Source organism: Ovis canadensis, chromosome 2, assembly GCF_042477335.2.
Source record: "Ovis canadensis isolate MfBH-ARS-UI-01 breed Bighorn chromosome 2, ARS-UI_OviCan_v2, whole genome shotgun sequence".
In the NCBI taxonomy this organism is placed as follows: Eukaryota; Metazoa; Chordata; class Mammalia; order Artiodactyla; family Bovidae; genus Ovis; species Ovis canadensis.
In genome coordinates this window covers 131,937,993-131,955,009 of record NC_091246.1, presented here as the reverse complement: position 1 = coordinate 131,955,009, position 17,017 = coordinate 131,937,993, and the positions used below count along the sequence as shown (strand labels likewise).

General features: G+C 35.7%; 1 protein-coding gene across 1 annotated transcript in view; it reads left to right on the top strand.

Annotated features, from left to right (window-relative positions):
• Positions 1 to 14,399, top strand: part of NUP35 (nucleoporin 35) — a 32,916-nt gene extending 18,517 nt beyond the window's left edge. Inside the window, exons 5-9 of the mRNA XM_069577040.1 lie at positions 6,827 to 6,968; positions 9,702 to 9,771; positions 10,486 to 10,614; positions 12,619 to 12,783; positions 13,754 to 14,399. Of these exons, the coding sequence (XP_069433141.1) occupies positions 6,827 to 6,968; positions 9,702 to 9,771; positions 10,486 to 10,614; positions 12,619 to 12,783; positions 13,754 to 13,831 (584 nt within the window). The 3' untranslated portion in view covers positions 13,832 to 14,399. The remainder of the gene's footprint in view (positions 1 to 6,826; positions 6,969 to 9,701; positions 9,772 to 10,485; positions 10,615 to 12,618; positions 12,784 to 13,753) is intronic.
• The last annotated feature ends 2,618 nt before the right edge of the window (positions 14,400 to 17,017 follow it).

The window sequence follows — 17,017 nt, the reverse complement described above, 5'->3', positions numbered from 1 at the left end:
CATTTTGGTGAAGGACATATTTGAGTACCTTTCTAGGAAAAGTTAACATGGGAAATAAACTTTAAGACCTTGAGTTTGCAATGCTTTTTCTCTTCCTTATAAGCAGGCTGCTTGTTTGGCCAAGCGTAGAGTTCTAGATTGGAATTTTGGAGGCATCATTCCTTTGTCTTCTGGCTTCCAGAGTTCTGCAGAAGCCATACTCGGTGATGGCTCCTAAGTTGTTGTAGGGGCTTGGTTTCAAAAAATCTAAGATCTCTGTAGGGTTAGTGTTGTCAGTTTCACAAATCTGCCTTGGTCTGGGACTTTATTTTTCTGGGGAATTGGTGGATCCTTTAAATCAAGACACTTGGCCTGGGTTTTGGCAAACTTCCTTGTATTTGATAATAGCTTTCCCACTGTTTTCTGTGTTCTCTATCTCTCTGGAACTTCTGTTTTGTGAGTGCTGCAGAGATTTCTAAATTTCTACTTTTTCTGTGTTAGAGTGTCTTTTATATCTGTATTCTGCTTTCTGAAAGAAGTCCATAATCTGAATTTCCAGTGCATCTAATAATTTATTTTAATATTTTAATATTCAATAATCTTTTCTGCTGCTGTTCTCTTAAAGTATTTAAAATGTAGCATCCTCTCTTGTTTCATGGTTAAAATAACTTACCAGTGAAGTTCACGTTGGACTTTTATTCCTGTTCATATTGTCTGTTTCCTTCTAGATCTTTTTTTTTCCTCTCTCTCTCTTTTCTTTTTTTTTTTAATCTTACACCTTTTCTTAGTGAAGGCATATATATTGAATGAGGCACTAAATAGTTACTTGGAGTCTCTGTGTGTGTGTTGACAATGGTAGGAAGGGGGAAATTAGTGGAGAGAGGTTATTCTGTCTCTTTTTGGGCTTTGCTGTAGGAGCACTGGACAGTTAGAGATTTTTCCAACAAAAATGTATCTGATTTCAGCATATATAGGTCCTTTCTCTTAAATTTCCCAAAGAAAAATTCTTTAATATTTGGTATTAATGTCTAAGCTGTTCTGAATGTAGGAAGGGGGAAGTCTTCTTTTCAATATGCAGATTTTTGCTTAGTTATTGCATAGTTATTCTCCACTGTGACTGGGACCCACTGAGTCCTGAGCTATTGACGCTTCTTTACCTTGGGGATTAACACCTTGGTTTTATGGGGGTGGAGTAAGCTGCACAAGATGAGGAAGGGCTTGCCTTTTCATCTCTTATTATATACTCTCTTAAACTAGTTTTCCTTGATTTCAACCAGGAGTCTGTTTCACGCCATCTGTGGTCTCCAAAACCTTGGACTTTCCAGAATCATTGTTATTAGTTACCTGGCAAATGCTGGAGATGAATACTGGTATTCAGTTCGTCGTACTGTTTTGGATATTGTTATATTCATCTGGGTACAATGCATTTATCAAACTGCAAGTCTGAGCAGACAGTCCTTGCAGGAAGTTTAGGGGTCCCCAGGGCCACTTTCATCTCATACTTGCTGGCTGCAAATTCAGGCTTTCCCAGGCCTAGTCTAAGGTCTGATAATTCACTGGACAGATTGAGGATCCACTGAAAGTGCAGTGCTTACAGTTAGTTTTATTATGGAAAAGATACAGATTAGAACCTTCTAAAGAAAGAGCTACGTAGGCTGAAGTCTGGGACTGTTCCAAGCAAGAGCTGTGACGTGTTATCCTCTGGCCGTTGACACATGGCACTACGCACAGAGTAGCAAGCAGGGAAGCTCACGGAGCCTCCATGCCTTGAGTTTCCATTGGAGTTTCATCACATAAAAATGATTGCATCATTGATCAAGTGGCTAAACTCAATCTCCATCCCTTCTTCTGCCCAGAGGTGACCTTTTTAAATAACATGAATGGTCTTTATGGGTGGTCATTACGGCGCTACCTATTTCACTAGAAGTCACCTTGTTAGCATGAACTGTCAGGCTCACTTGAGGTTGAGGGGCCTGCCACAAATACCAGAAACACTCTCCTGGCTGGGGAAATTCCTAGGGTATAGGGGTTATCTCCCAGGAACCTGGAAAGGCCAAACATCTCTTTGGATTGAAACCACATTCTTTTTTATACTTTGTGCTACATTGTTTCATGCTAAGAAGGTAACAGCACTGCCAGGAACCTCTTTTTCTCCCAAGTTTCATATGCCATTATCTATTTAAAATTCCCCACTCTTTCTGTCTCTTTTCATTTAGGTTAGTGGTCTGTTTTGAAATAATTGAATCTGGTCTTTAATTAAAGACATTTTCATAAAAGATAATAAGTTCTTTTGCCCTCCACTTCCAGTCTGATCTTAAGACTGTTTGAGTAATGATTTACTAAGGGAGACACAATTTGATGTATACGTATGATAGGCATACTTTTTCATTTTACAAAGCATTGCTTGCAGGTACCAGAAGTCTGATTGAAAGGAAGTAAAATTACTGGACCAATGAAACAGTAACAAGGTGGGGGGCAATTATGCTAAAGTTATGTACATAGTTTTAGGTTATGTATTAGTGATTTATGTTTTTCAGAGTAGTTGATGGGGCAAAAGTTAGATTGCTTATTTGAGACTTAATTTTGATTTGTTTTATTTTTAAGGTCATAATGGTTGTCTTATTTTGATCCTTCATTTAATTTCTTCCTTGAAGGTTATTACATGATATAGCAAAGCTAAATTGTACCTTCTTAATGGTAATACAGGACATAAAATTTTTGAATTGGCTTTAGATTTTATACTAAAATGCCTTTTACCATCTCTTTTATTGTGTTAAAGGCATGTCTTTGTAGTAAGAACTAAACTTATTTAAGGTTATATTTTGTGTGCTTCTCCATATTTCCTAGCAGGAAAGTCGATAAGTTGATTAGCTCACTTATTAAAGTAGGGTGTTTCATTTTAAATCAGGCTTATTTTAGAAATATTTTATACCTATTAAATGCCTCTGTGGTGATGAAGAAAAGAATAATTGCTAGGAAAAGAAAAGTGGCCAAATGTATTACAGCATCCTGTGCAGTTTAACATTCTTTAAGTTACTTAACTTTGTATTGTCTCTCTTAAGCATTAATTTAATTTTAAAATTAGGTACATCTGTAGACTGAACCATGTAATATGCTAGAATCCCATGTCCGTCTTGGATATCCTTTTGTTTTCTCTAGAGTTAGTAACTGTTCCATACCTTCTTTTGCTTGATTACTGTTGTAAAAATATTTAAATATCTGTCTGTCAGGTTTCTGGTTGCTAAATTGTTTTTAGCCTGATTTCTTGACAACTGAACATAAAAAAATCAGTTTTGAGCATCTTCTCTTATTTTCTAGTAGGGGCTAGGATAGTGTTCTGAATTAAATAGATTTCTTAATTAGCCTAGCAGATCTGAGGTGATCTGAAATTATTTATTTTTTTCCATAAGGAAAGGCTATATTAATGTGTTAGATTAATTCTGACTTCTAAACTTGAGTCCAGATGATGTAAGGAAATTCAAGTTGTGTGGAATAAAGAATTAAGAACTTTGGAATTTGTAAATGATCATATTTTTCCTCTTTAGTTAGAATCACATTGTTACATTTCAGTTTTTACTTTATTGATGCCTTTGACTTTTAATTCTGTTGAGGCTGTAGTTTTGGTTTGATAACTGCTTGGAGGCAAGAGAATGGAAATCATTCTAGGAAGTCTTTTATTTTAGATTTGACTCTGAATATATTTGTGCTGTTGATGCAAAATAATAATTGTACCAAGTGCATCATTCATAGTATTGAAGTTATATCTTGTTAAAATAGTTAACTTTTGTGGGTTCTTATCTATCTAAAGTTGCATTTGAATCTTGAAGTAACGTATAAGTCTACTGTTACAGGTTGATTTATGGATATAATAAAATAGATGGAAACTAACATTACAGAGTTACTGAGCTGTAATTGACAGTCTAGTTTAAATTGTATACTATGTGCTGATTTGTTACACTGATATATTACAAAATGATCCTAGTGTTGCTGACACTTTTCATCATATTACTTAATTACCATTTCTTTCTTTCTTTTTTTTTTTTTGTGGTGAGAAAACTCTACTCTCTTAGCAGCTTTTAAGTATGTAATCTGGTGTTAGTGATAATCAGCATGCTGTACTTAAATCCCCGGAGCTTATTCATCTGTACCCTCTGACCAGAACAATTCCCCTTATCCCGTATCCCCAGGTCCCTGGTACCCACTGCGGGGAGTTCTGCTTTTTTACACTCCACATATAAACGAGGTGATGCAGTACTGGTCTGACTTCTTTCACTTACCATCTTGAATGTCATGCACTCAAGGTCCATCCATATTGTCACAGATGGCAGGACTTCATTCTTTTAAATGGCTGACTGACATTTCGTTGGACTTATGTAGCACATCTTCTTTATCCATCTATCTACTGATGGGCCTTTATTTTGTATCCATATCTTGGCTGTTGTGAATAGTACTTCAGTGAATGTGGGAGTGTAGATATCTGAGATCCTGCTTTCATTTTCTTGGGCTATATGCTCAGAAGTGGGATAGCTGGATCATATGTAGCTCCATTTTTAATTTTTTTGAGAACCCTTTATACTGTTTTTATTTATTTATTTTTTATTTTACTTTACCATACTGTATTGGTTTTGCCATACATTGACATGAATCCACCACGGGTGTACATGAGTTCCCCATCCTGAACTCCCCTCCCACCACTCTCCCCATATCATCTCTCTGGGTAATCCCAGTGCACCAGCCCCAAGCATTCTGTATCCTGTGTCAAACCTAGACTGGCGATTTGTTTCTTACATGATAGTATACATGTTTCAAGGCCATTCTCCCAAATCATCCCAGCCTCTCCCTCTCCCACAGAGTCCAAAAGTCTGTTCTATACATCTGTGTCTCTTCTGCTGTCTGGCATACAGGGTTATCATTACCATCTTTCTAAATTCCATATATATGTGTTAGTATACTGTATTGGTGTTTTTCTTTCTGGTTTACTTCACTCTGTATAATCAGCTCCAGTTTCATCCACCTCATTTGAACGGATTCAAATGTATTCTTTTTAATGGCTGAGTAGTACTCCCTGATGTATATGTACCACAGCTTTCTTATCCATTTGTCTGCTCATGGACATCTAGGTTGCTTCCATGTCCACGCTATTATAAACAGTGCTGTGATGAACATTGGGGTACATGTGTCTCTTTCAGTTCTGGTTTCCTCGGTGTGTATGCCCAGCAGTGGGATTGCTGGGTCATAAGGCAGTTTAATTTCCAGATTTTTAAGGAATTGCCACACTGTTTTCCATACATACTGTTTTTCACAGTGTGTGTACCAACTTATATTCCCACCAGCAGTGTATAAGGATTCCCTTTTCTCCAAATCCTTATCAACCCTTACCTGTTCTGTTTTTTTTTTCCCCTAAATGATAGCCATTGATGAATAGCCCTGAGATATTTCATTCTGGTTTTGATTTGCATTTTCCTAATGATTAGTGATGTTGAGCACCTGTCTTTGTACCTGTGGACATTTGTATGTCTTTGGGAAAATGTCTGTTGAGTTCCTCTTTCCATTTTTAAAAAAAATTGGATTGGTTTTGTTTTTTGCTGTTGAATTGAGTCCTTATGTATTTTGAATATTAACTCCTATCTGCATATGTATTCCTTATCACTCTTCTCTGCATTGTGTGTGTGTTTTTTTTTTTTTAAACAGGATTTTGTTTTCTAACATACTGGGTATTTGCTTGTCCCTCTTCCATGAGAATTTAAGCTCTGTTAGAGATTTTTTTTCCTCCCTTTGGTCTAACTTGGTCACTTTCTATATCTTTAATACCTGGAATGATCCTTAGTGTACATTTAAAATCTCTGCTTCCCAGAAATATGTGGTCTCAATAGGACAGAGCTTCTGAGATAAAATGAACATGTAAAGTGTTTAGCTTGACATGTTGGACATGAAGCACTCATTAATTGTAGTTGTTGAAGGATGAGAAAAAAAAAAAATAGAATCAGACATTTCAGATAGAAATATCCTGAATAAGAGAAAACTGCATTCACATCTTAGGGACTAGGGTAGTACTGTTTAGGGGCACACTAGAAAAATAAGGTTGGAAGTATATTGATGCTTTTGAATTGTGGTGTTAGAGAAGACTTTTGAGAGTCCCTTGGACTGCAAGGAGATCCAACCAGTCCATCCTAAGGGATATTGGTCCTGGGTGTACATTGGAGGACTGATGTTGAAGCTGAGACTGCAGTACTTTGGCCACCCGATGCGAAGAGCTGACTCACTTGAAAAGACCCTGATGCTGGGAAAGACTGAGGGCAGGAAGAGAAGGGGATGACAGAGGATCAGATGGTTGGACGGCATCACCAACTCAATGGACATGGGTTTGGGTAGACTCCTGACATGCCTCCTTCATGGGGTTGCAAAGAGTCAGACATGACTATGCGACTGAACTGAACTGATATTGTGGAGACTAAGGCATTTGGATTTTGTAGTGTCTAATGAGAAGTAATTGAGTATTTTTAAGGCAGAGGTGCCATAATGTAAGTGGTGGGTTTGGAAGATGAGTCCAACAGAAGTCCTTGAGGTTGACTGGACATCATTCTGGTGTAGGTTTAACTGGAAATTAATGAAACATTTAGAAATTTGTAATAAATGAATTTGCAAAGTCATAAGTTACACTCAAATTTTAATGGTTTCCTCTCATTGTATAGTAGTATATAATTATGATTTGGTTACAGTGTATATTTTGAATTATTTATGGAATTGCCAACTTTTAATATACTTTTCCATTTAGAACTAAAGCTTTCATTTAAAATAAACCAAGATGTTTATATTGGTAACTAACTTACTACATATACTAATATAGGGCAGAGTATGTTTAGTCCAGCAAACATTGGTCAACCCCGAAAGACAACATTATCTCCTGCCCAGTTGGATCCTTTTTATACTCAAGGAGATTCTCTGACATCTGAAGATCACCTTGATGACACTTGGGTGACTGTGTTCGGGTAAGGTTTCTAGATAATTTACCTTTAAAGCAACAACGTTTTCTAATGAATATTATCAAATATATTAAAAAAAACTAAAATAGTTGCACAGCAGACACTCATTTATCCACCTAGATTCACCTAAATTCATCTTTTTTGTTATTGTTGGTACATTTCAGGGTAAGTTGCAGACATCAATATATATCACCTTGACATTTCGTCTCTTCTTCTCTTGACATTTCTTTCCCTTCTCCGAGGGATCTTCCCAACCCAGGCATCGAACCCAGGTCTCCCACATTGCAGGCAGGTTCTTTACCAGCTGAGCCACAAGGGAAGCCCTTGACATTTCAGCATGTATATTACTTTCTGATTTTTAATAGTTTTTCCATCATTTTTCTGTTTGCCTTTTCTTAAATTATTTTCTTTTCAGTATGTTTGCTGAATTTTGGAAGAGGGTTGAACCACTAGACTTAGGAAGCCCCTTCCTTTTTTGGAACTGAGTCTATGCTTATATTGGACTTTACCAGTTTTGAACTAACAAGTTGAATTGTATTTGTATATATATGCATACTATGTCACAGGATTGGTACTTACTAACTATAGAATATCGAACATTAATAGAAGCTGTGCATGACAGTCCTAGATGCGTTTGAATAGGTTTTTAGATCCAAAAAAAAAAGTAAGGCATCTTAGAAGTCATACTGCATCACTCACAGATGAAAAACTGAAGGGATTTAAGTGATTTACTCAGAGACTTATATCTAGTTATCAGTAAAACTTCAGCAAAAACCCAGGTTTTTTATTTTCAGGCTATGATTGTTTATACAATACTACATAAGGTTCGTTTCTGAAAGTGTGATGTCATACTGTTGCTGAACCGTACTTTACTTAGTTTTGGGGTGAAAAATACAAAAACATTAGAGCTTGAAGGAAGAGCAATGCGCACAGTAAGTATTAGTGTACTTTATTCAATTTATTTAAATTCAGAGGGATGTGTAAGATTATAGTGGAGTTTTCCTTCTCACCTTTTCCCCAACAGCTACAATTTTTTTCCTTGTAAGGTAGTTACTGCCACCTGTTTTTTGTGTCACCTTCCAGAGAGAGTCGTTATTGCTGATTCTGTTTAGGTAAAAAGCGGGGTCATATTGCTTTTCCTTGTTCTCCAGAACGCCCACACTCAGCCCTACGTCCATAGCCACTGGGCTGACTGCTGCTGCTTTTTTTTTTTCTCTGTTTGTGTTTAAGTTTTTGTATTCTCTCATGACGTACTTGTCTGTCTGTTTTTGAATGTATCTGTCCACTCAAGTGTGCTTTTCAAGCTTAGTAGTAATGGTGTCACTTTAAAGCTTCTTCAGTAGTTGGATAAATTAATTGAAGTATTATACTTCTGTTAGTCCTTCATTTTTAAGACTTATCCTTTCCCACCCATGTATTTGCTGTTGGTTTTATATTTTAGTAACCCTGCTTATGAGTTTAATTGCAAGAACAGAAACATTTTCTTCTGAGGGATAAAATATCATCTTTTGATGATAGGGAAGTACAGCTAAAAAGTACAGCTAAAATACATTATATATGTTCTTCCTTTGATAATTTGACTTTTTCCTTCTGACTCAGGGTCATCATGAAATAACATTTATTGTTTTAGGGTAATGATTTTTAAAAAATTTTTAATTGGAGGACGGTTTCTTAACAGTGTTGTGTTTGTTTCTGCCGTACAACGGGTGAATTGGCCTTAAGTATACATATATCCCCTCCCTCTTAGGTAGGGTGATTCTTTGACAGGATATTGGACTGTTTCTCCTCAGAGTGGTCCTAGACCTTAGATTTATGTTTTATTTCTCAAGTGCCTCCTTCAAGTGCAGACATTATTTCTGTCTCTGGTTTTGATAGTTTTTAGTTCTGCTTTGCAGTCACCCCGACTTTTTTGATGTTTTCATTGAAGTTAGAAACCTTACATCCAAACTTACATAACATAAATTTCCAGTCTTGAATGTAGTATTTTAGTCACATAGATATTAATATATGAAGTTTCTTATTTATTTTTGTGACTCACATTTTTTCCTTTAAGTTTCTAATTCAAGCTCCAGATAACTAAAGTTATTGGTTAAGGAAACTCCAGATTTTCAAGTTGAAAATAGCTTTATTATTTGAACTATCAAAGTTATATCTCATTGTTATAGTCAAGGCATTCAGCACTTTATGAAGAAGAAAGTAAAAATCACTTAGAATTTTCCATACAGAGATAAGGCCATTTAAAATTTTGGTAGCCATCTTTTTAATTGATTGTTTACCATTGATTCCGGTTCTGAGTTTTTGTTTCAGGAACACATTTTTGTATTTTCAGGTGGTGCTCAATATATATTGATATGACTCTATATAATGTAAAGTTCTTTGCTCTATAATAACCATAGTAGTCTATCTCCACCCGTGCCCCCCCCCACCCCCCCACCAAGCATATATGCACATACACATACCCACGTAAAGTAAGTTATATGCAGAACTGTGACTTAAATTTTAGAAATTACAGGGGTGGAATTTGGAGATGGAAAGAAGCAGCTGAGTCAAAACTAATTTTAACATAATTTGCTTTTGGGTGATGGGCAAATGAATAGATTTAACTAATAGAGGAAAGCAGAATGATCAAGGGTCTCTTATTAATGTACTAGACAGCTGGGGGGAGTTTATCTTGAAACGCTTGTAAGTTAATTTGCATCCGTCATTACTGAAGTTGATTGGGCAAGTTTTTTTCCCCAGGTTTCCTCAGGCATCTGCTTCCTATATACTATTACAATTTGCACAATATGGGAATATCTTAAAACATGTGGTAAGTCTTAATTCTTTACATTCAAGATTTAAGCTGAGGAAAGATAAGTTTTTCTTTCTTTTTTAAAATTTTCAAAGGGTATATCTGTTGGAGTCTGACAGGCTAGCAGTTGCATAGTATTTGATAAAAAGAGATAGAGAAGATAAATAAGTGAGAGTTTCAGGCTTCCCCCCTTTTAAAAATAGTTAACAGTCTCTTAAAAAAGATTATGACAAATTTTCCAATTTGAGCTTGTTTTTATTGGGGTAAACCAAAGGATATTTCTGACTTCGAGTTCTTAGAGTTTCTTTAGTTTTACAGAGAGCATTTTTTTTCTTTAAATTACCTTGCACAGTAAACTATAAGTAACAAATTTTTTTTTTATTGCTAGAGATTGACTTAATTCCTACAAAAAAATCAGATCTATGTATACAGTTTTAAAAAAATTTCATAGCAAGTGTAGATAAGACCTTTTTGTAAGAAACAGTTATCTTTTGAGAATTACTTTGCTCGTAGAGAATATTTGCCACATATTCTTTATATAAGAGATTTAAGAATTAGAGATATGAAATTGTTTAAAAAGAATTTTTGTTGAATTCTAGTATACAGCTTTTTACAGGGCATCAGATAAAAAGTAGAAGCAGATTTATTTTTGTATGTTTCTGTTTTCTAATAGAAAATTTGAATTTTATATACTTTATATTTTAATTTAAGAGAAAACATCATTTTTTGCAGATGTCTAACACAGGAAATTGGATGCATATTCGTTATCAATCTAAACTGCAGGCCCGGAAAGCCTTAAGCAAAGATGGAAGAATTTTTGGAGAATCTATCATGATTGGTGTAAAACCATGTATAGATAAAGTAAGTTATTGCTGATGTAAGGAAAACAGCTTAATTTATATGAAGAACACAGAACTAAGTACTAACATTGGTGGCGTGTCACTTTGCTTCACTGTGCTGGTTCTGCTTACTTTTTAAAAACGTGATGGATGATGTTATAGCACTCTTTTATGATAAGTCAAAGATATTTAGTCACAATACTCTAGACATAATGTATCCTAACCCCTTCACTCTATAGGTACAAAGGTCAAGAGATCTTAGGTAACTTACCCAGGGTTGTTAAGGTGAGGCCTACATTCTAGGTCTTTTAACTTTTAACCCATTCCGTTTTTTGTGCAAAGCAACGTCAGATTCAGGTACTTTAAAGGAGCGGTGCTATTTCAGAAGGAACTGTTCCATATGAACGGTAACCGAGGGTTACCTTTTGAAAGACTGAAGCTTTTTTTTAATGTAGTATCAAATAGACTTATTTACATGTATATTTTTTAAAACTTCCTGAAAAATGCATTTTTATTTGGCTGTGCCAAGTCTTGGTCGCAGCACGTGGGATCTTGTTGCCTGACCAGAGATTGAACCTGAGTCCTCTGCGTTGGCAGTGCAGCGTGTAGCCACTGAACCACCAGCGAAGTTCCTAACTTCTTGTTTTATACTGAAATATAGTTGATTAACAATATTGTGATAGTTTCAGGTATACAGCAAAGTGATTCAGTTATACATATACATGTATTCTTTTTCAAATTCTTCCCACATTTAAATTGTTAAATAATATTGAGCAGCGTTCCCTATGTTATATAGTAGGTCCGTCCATGTTGATTGTCCATTTAAAATATATTAGTGTGTTCATGTCAGTCCCCGTAACGATCCCTTCTGCCCATCCTTATCCCAGCAACCATAAGTTGATTCTCTAAGTCTTTGAGTATCTTTCTGTTTTCTAAGTTCATTTGTATCTTTTAAAATTCCATTTATAGGTGATATGTATGATATTTATCTTTCTCTATGTGACTTACTTAGTATGAAAATCTCAAGGGCTGTCTGTGTTGCTGTAAATGGCATTGTTTCATCATTTTTAATGGCTGAGTAATACTCCATTGTATATATATGTCACATTTCTATCCATTCTTCTGTCAGTGGACGTTTAGGTTGCTTCCATGTCTTGGCTGTTGTAAGGTGAAGCTCTTATATTAGTCATTTCTGTTTTAAAATATTTAAATAATACTAAATGTTTATATGGGGCTTCCCTTGTGGCTCAGTAAAGGATCTGTCTGCAGTGCAGGAGATCCAGGTTTGATCTCTGGGTCAGGAAGATCCCCCTGGAGAAGGGAAAGGCTACCCACTCTTGTATTCTTGCCTGGAGACTTCCATGGACAGAGGAGCTTGGTGGGCTACAGTCCATGGAGTTGCACTGAGTTGGACGTGACTGAGTGACTCTCACATATATATACACACAGACATATATTTAGATACTTTTAAATAAACTGAGTACACTTTAAACTTTCTTTGTGGCTTGTAAAATCATGATCATTCTTTAATATATGTGAACTTCTGCCTACCAGGTACTGTTCTTGATACTTATATATATACATTAGTGCATGAATTAGACATGGCTCCTGTTACTATAATCTAGGATTGCTGAGTAGTTGTGTAATTATTACATTGTGCTATAACAAATCATCGTAGAGGCTAGAGGAAAATTTGGGGTAACTGGGTATAAAATAGCACTGGACTTTGATCCCCTACCCACCTCAACTTCCCTCAAAATTCTCTTGTCTTTCTTACTGATTTTCCATAGTGTTTGTTAGGAGAGTCTTACTCTTGAGAGTTGATAGTAGATATTTGAGGTGAGATTTCTGTTTGAGCATTAGATCTCATGCTAGCGAAGAAGCAGGTATTGTTTTATCAAGGCTAAAATTATTTGAAAGGTGAATTAGATCAAATAAAGTATGCTTCTTTTAATGATGTTTTGTTTGGATGTAATAGTGGATAAGATGTATTATGTTAATAAACAGAAGTTCTTTCTTACTCCAGAGCGTCATGGAAAACAGTGACAGGTGTGCTTTGTCATCTCCATCTCTTGCCTTCACACCACCAATTAAAACCTTAGGTACACCAACCCAAGCTGGAAGTGCTCCTCGGATTTCTACCATGAGACCTCTTGCTACAGCATACAAAGCTTCTACTAGTGACTATCAGGTATTTTAAGGACTGTGTGAAAGAACATACTTTAAAGGCTGCAGTGCATAGTGTGTTTGTTTACCTTTTTCATTGGGTTGATTTGTATGCAATTAAATGCCATTAAATATTTCCTATTGAAGTTGATTACCTTGATGAAACCAATAAACTTTGTGTTTTTAAATTTTCTATTTTACAAATTACAGTTTTGGCCAGTGGAAATTTATCTTGAATTTTCAAAAAAAAATCTTTGTCATTTTAAAAAACATTTTGAGAGTTGTTATTTTATTTTTTTCTAAGTTATGTTTGCATATATAAAAAGTTTCTTGTGGACATCTCTGGCATGGGAGAATGTTAAAACTCTATTAGGTGATAACTAAATCTGATGGTATCACAAACGAAGAACCTTAGATTGGAAGTAGTTTTGGTGATCAAAAGAAAACATTGCCCAGCTCCCATTTCAAAACTTACCATTTCAAAAAAGCTTAAAGGAAAAGTTCATTATGTTTATTGAAGAAAACTAGAAATATTATGACTCTCATTCAGTATATAATTGTCTCCTGCTTAATTAGCCAGGGGTTCTAAACTTGTCCAGCTACAGACACAAGTCCTAAGACAGCAAATAGACACTTTAATAGAACAGGTGGACTTCCCTTCAGATTTGGGGATAATTCTAGAACTGGCTTAATTTTTCCTTTTAGTTTTTTTTTTTAAGTCATCATTTTAAAGTCCTTATCTCCTGTAGCTTTAGTGTTCACTTTACTAATTGGGCAGCAGATACACTTTGCTTTGCTAAAGGAGTATAATTTTGCCATTCTTAAAAGCACATGGATCTTCTAACTAAGCCTGTGTTTTAATCTTTAAATAAACAATTTAGTGCTACAAATCCATTTTAATGTTTGGTGCTTTAAAATTAGCTGTTAACTCTAGAATGGACTCTGACACTAAAACCATAACCATACAATTTTACATATGTGTGTTTTTTTGATAGGTGATTTCTGACAGACAAACACCAAAAAAAGATGAAAGCCTTGTATCCAAAGCAATGGAATACATGTTCGGCTGGTAGTGTAGGAAGAGCTGAGACGCCAACTACAAAGGAGAAGACTGCCACACTAAAACAGAATTAGCAGGGTACTGCTGGATTCTTCGGTTAGTTATATAACCACTCTTGACAGTGTCGGATAGCTGTCTCATACTTCCTTTGGAAGCTTTTTTCTTTAAGAATATAGCATACTTGTAGCTCGCACTTTAAAAGATGCTTGAGATACATTTTAAAGAAACAAATCCCTGTATAGAAGAGTTTGGGCTTTCTGTGATAGTGTGTGATTAACTGCAAAAACTCATTGATTACTGTAAATTATATAATTGAGTTTGTAGTGAGCCTTTGTAGTCTTCTTAAGTTGGTGAGGTGAATTTCATGAAGGGTAACTGTACAGCTGCTTCTAACAAGACACAAAGATTATAATTAACAATTTGAATGAGGGTCTTTTATTAATTTAGATAGTATTTAATATTTTAATTATCCTTGTTTCTATTTGTCCTATCCTGGATGATCCTCTTTCAGCCTTGTAAAGCCAATGCAATCTTTTAAAAAACCTGAAGTTTCTTGATAATAAACTTGTCAATTATATGTATTGAGCAGTTTTTGAGAGTGATTTATTAATTAGTACAAAAAGTTTGAAGTCTTTGCAGAAATAGAGAAAATATGTCATGAACCTTCATCTGCCTATAATCCAGCTTTAATAACCATGTAACCACCACTACTTTGCCATGCTAGCTTAATCTCTCTTTTGTTTAAACTATATCTGAGATGTGATTTTTAATACTTGAGGTTATATCAAAGAAAGGATATTGCCATATGTAATTATCATGTCAGTATCTCACCTAAAAGAAGAATAATGTCTTAAGTTCTAATATCTAGTCCTTTAAAAAACTTTTCCAATTGTTTCCAAAATTTGTTTGAATTTTCCAGTTGGTTGGTTTGAGTCACTATTGAGACCACGTCTACCCAGTGTATTTGGTTTTGTCTTTGGAGTGTGTCTTGAAGTTTAGTTTCTCTGTTCTCCACCCTTCAGTACACCTTGACGTGTTGAAAGTACCATGTGAGTTGCCTCTGTAGTATCCCCCAGACAGAATTTGATCAGTAGTTTTTTTGTTTTACTTATTCTGTCATTTGTCCTGTATCCTAGACGTTATATCTAGAGAAGGTTAATTAGATTCTGATATCATTTTTTTGAGCAAGAATACTTGATGGTAGTATGGGATACTTTATGGTAAACCAGGGAACATTTAGTTCTGGTGGTCCCACTTTTAATAATCCTGAGGTTGGTCACTGGGCATGTGGGCAAAAGCTGGACACGATCATTGGAAAGCTCCCCATTAACTTTTTATATAGCATTTTTAAAAGCATGCATTAATGATACTTGAATGAATCAGTTATTAAGGTATGTCAAATGATGCTTTTCTTTCATTCCTATTGCATTTATTAGCTGTAATTCTTTTCATATGGAAGAACTTTGGGCCATCCATTAGGGCTGTTTGGTTATTGTGGAATACATTCATGCCAGGATGCCAGGATAAATATTTGTTTCCTTTATTAGTTTTTTTTTGGTGCCCTGGCAACCTCCACTGCTGTTCTGAGTTAAAAAAACAAAGTTTTTTTTTGTCCTTTTGTATCACTCTGTACTTATGGCTTTAAGTTTTTGTTTTTTGGTTTTTTTAAATTCACTGTTTCAATTGCTTGCAGACGTTGTCTTACTCAAATTATCCTCCTTGGCCAGTGAAAACCTCCTCAAGCTGGCACTTGTGTGAAAAGGAGGTTTTAATTGACGTAATATTTCACCACAGAACATGTATCTAGGTAGTCTGCATATTTCTTTATATAAAGAATAACTAAAATAACACCTTGTGTGGAAGGTTTTGATACCCTTTTTAAATTGCAGCAAACTACTTTGAAGACTTGTTCTCTGAGATGAAGGGATACTAAAGAATATGCTGGGATGGATGAAAATCATTTATCATTACATTTATAAAGTACATTTTACCTGAAACTTTAAAAATCTTTTCCAACTTAAAATAGGATTGTATTTTATATCCTGTTTTATTACATACAGGACTCAGTTATTCAAGGTAGAACTGGGTACTTCTCCCATTAAAACTTTTGGATTTGTATTTGAGTTACATTTTTGTAAAAGGGCTGTAGATTTTTGTTTTGAGAGGGGATTTTATTTTCATAGACCTCTCTGGAACATGAAGTTTTGCTTTCTAACTAAAAATATTTGTTTGCTGTGGTTGAGTTTGTTCTTTTTACCCAGTATTGTCTCTGACCTTTCTTCGTATATATCACATCATTTATTTAAAGAGAGCTGGGAAATAGATGACATATATGAGTATGTGTGTGTGCAGAATTGTTGGATGTTTTTGCAGATGAACTGCAGTTTTATTGTTTAGCCGTTAAGTCGTGTCCACCTTGTGACCCCATCGACGGCAGCACACCAGTCTTTCCTCTCCCTCACCATATCCCAGAGGTTGCCTGAGTTCATGTCCGTTGAATCAGTGATGCTATCCGACTGTCTCATCTTCTCTTTTTGCCTTTGATCTTTTCCAGCATCAGGGTCTTCTCCAGTGACTTGGCTGTTTGCATCAGGTGGCCAAAGTGTTGGTGTTTCAGCCTCAGCATCAGGCCTTCCAATTAGTATTCAGGGTTGATTTCCTTTCGAATTGACTGGTTTGATCCCTGTGCTGTCCAAGTGACTCTCCAGAGTCTTCACCCGCACCACAATTCAAAAGCATCAGTTCTTCGGCGGTCAGCCTTCTTTATGGTCCAGCTCTCACGTCTGTACGTGACTGCTGGGAAAATTATAACTTTGGCTGTATGGACCTTTGTCAATAGAGTGGTGTCTTTGCTTTTTAATACGCTGTCTAGGTTTGTCACAGTCTTCCTTCCAAGCAGCAAGCGTCTTCTAATTTCATGGCGGCAGTGATTTCATCCACAGTGATTTTGGAGCCCTAGAAGAGAAATCTGTCACTGCTTCTGCTTTTTCCCCATCTGTTTGCCATGAAGTGAAGGAACCGGGTGCCATGACTTTAGTTTTTTGAATGTTGAGTTTTAAGCCAGTTTTTTCATTCTCCTTCACCCTCATCAAGAGGCTCTTTAATTCTTCTTTGCTTTGCCATTAGAGTGGTATCATTTGCATATCTGAGGTTATTGATATTTCCCCTGGCAATCTTGATTCCAGCTTGTAACTCATCC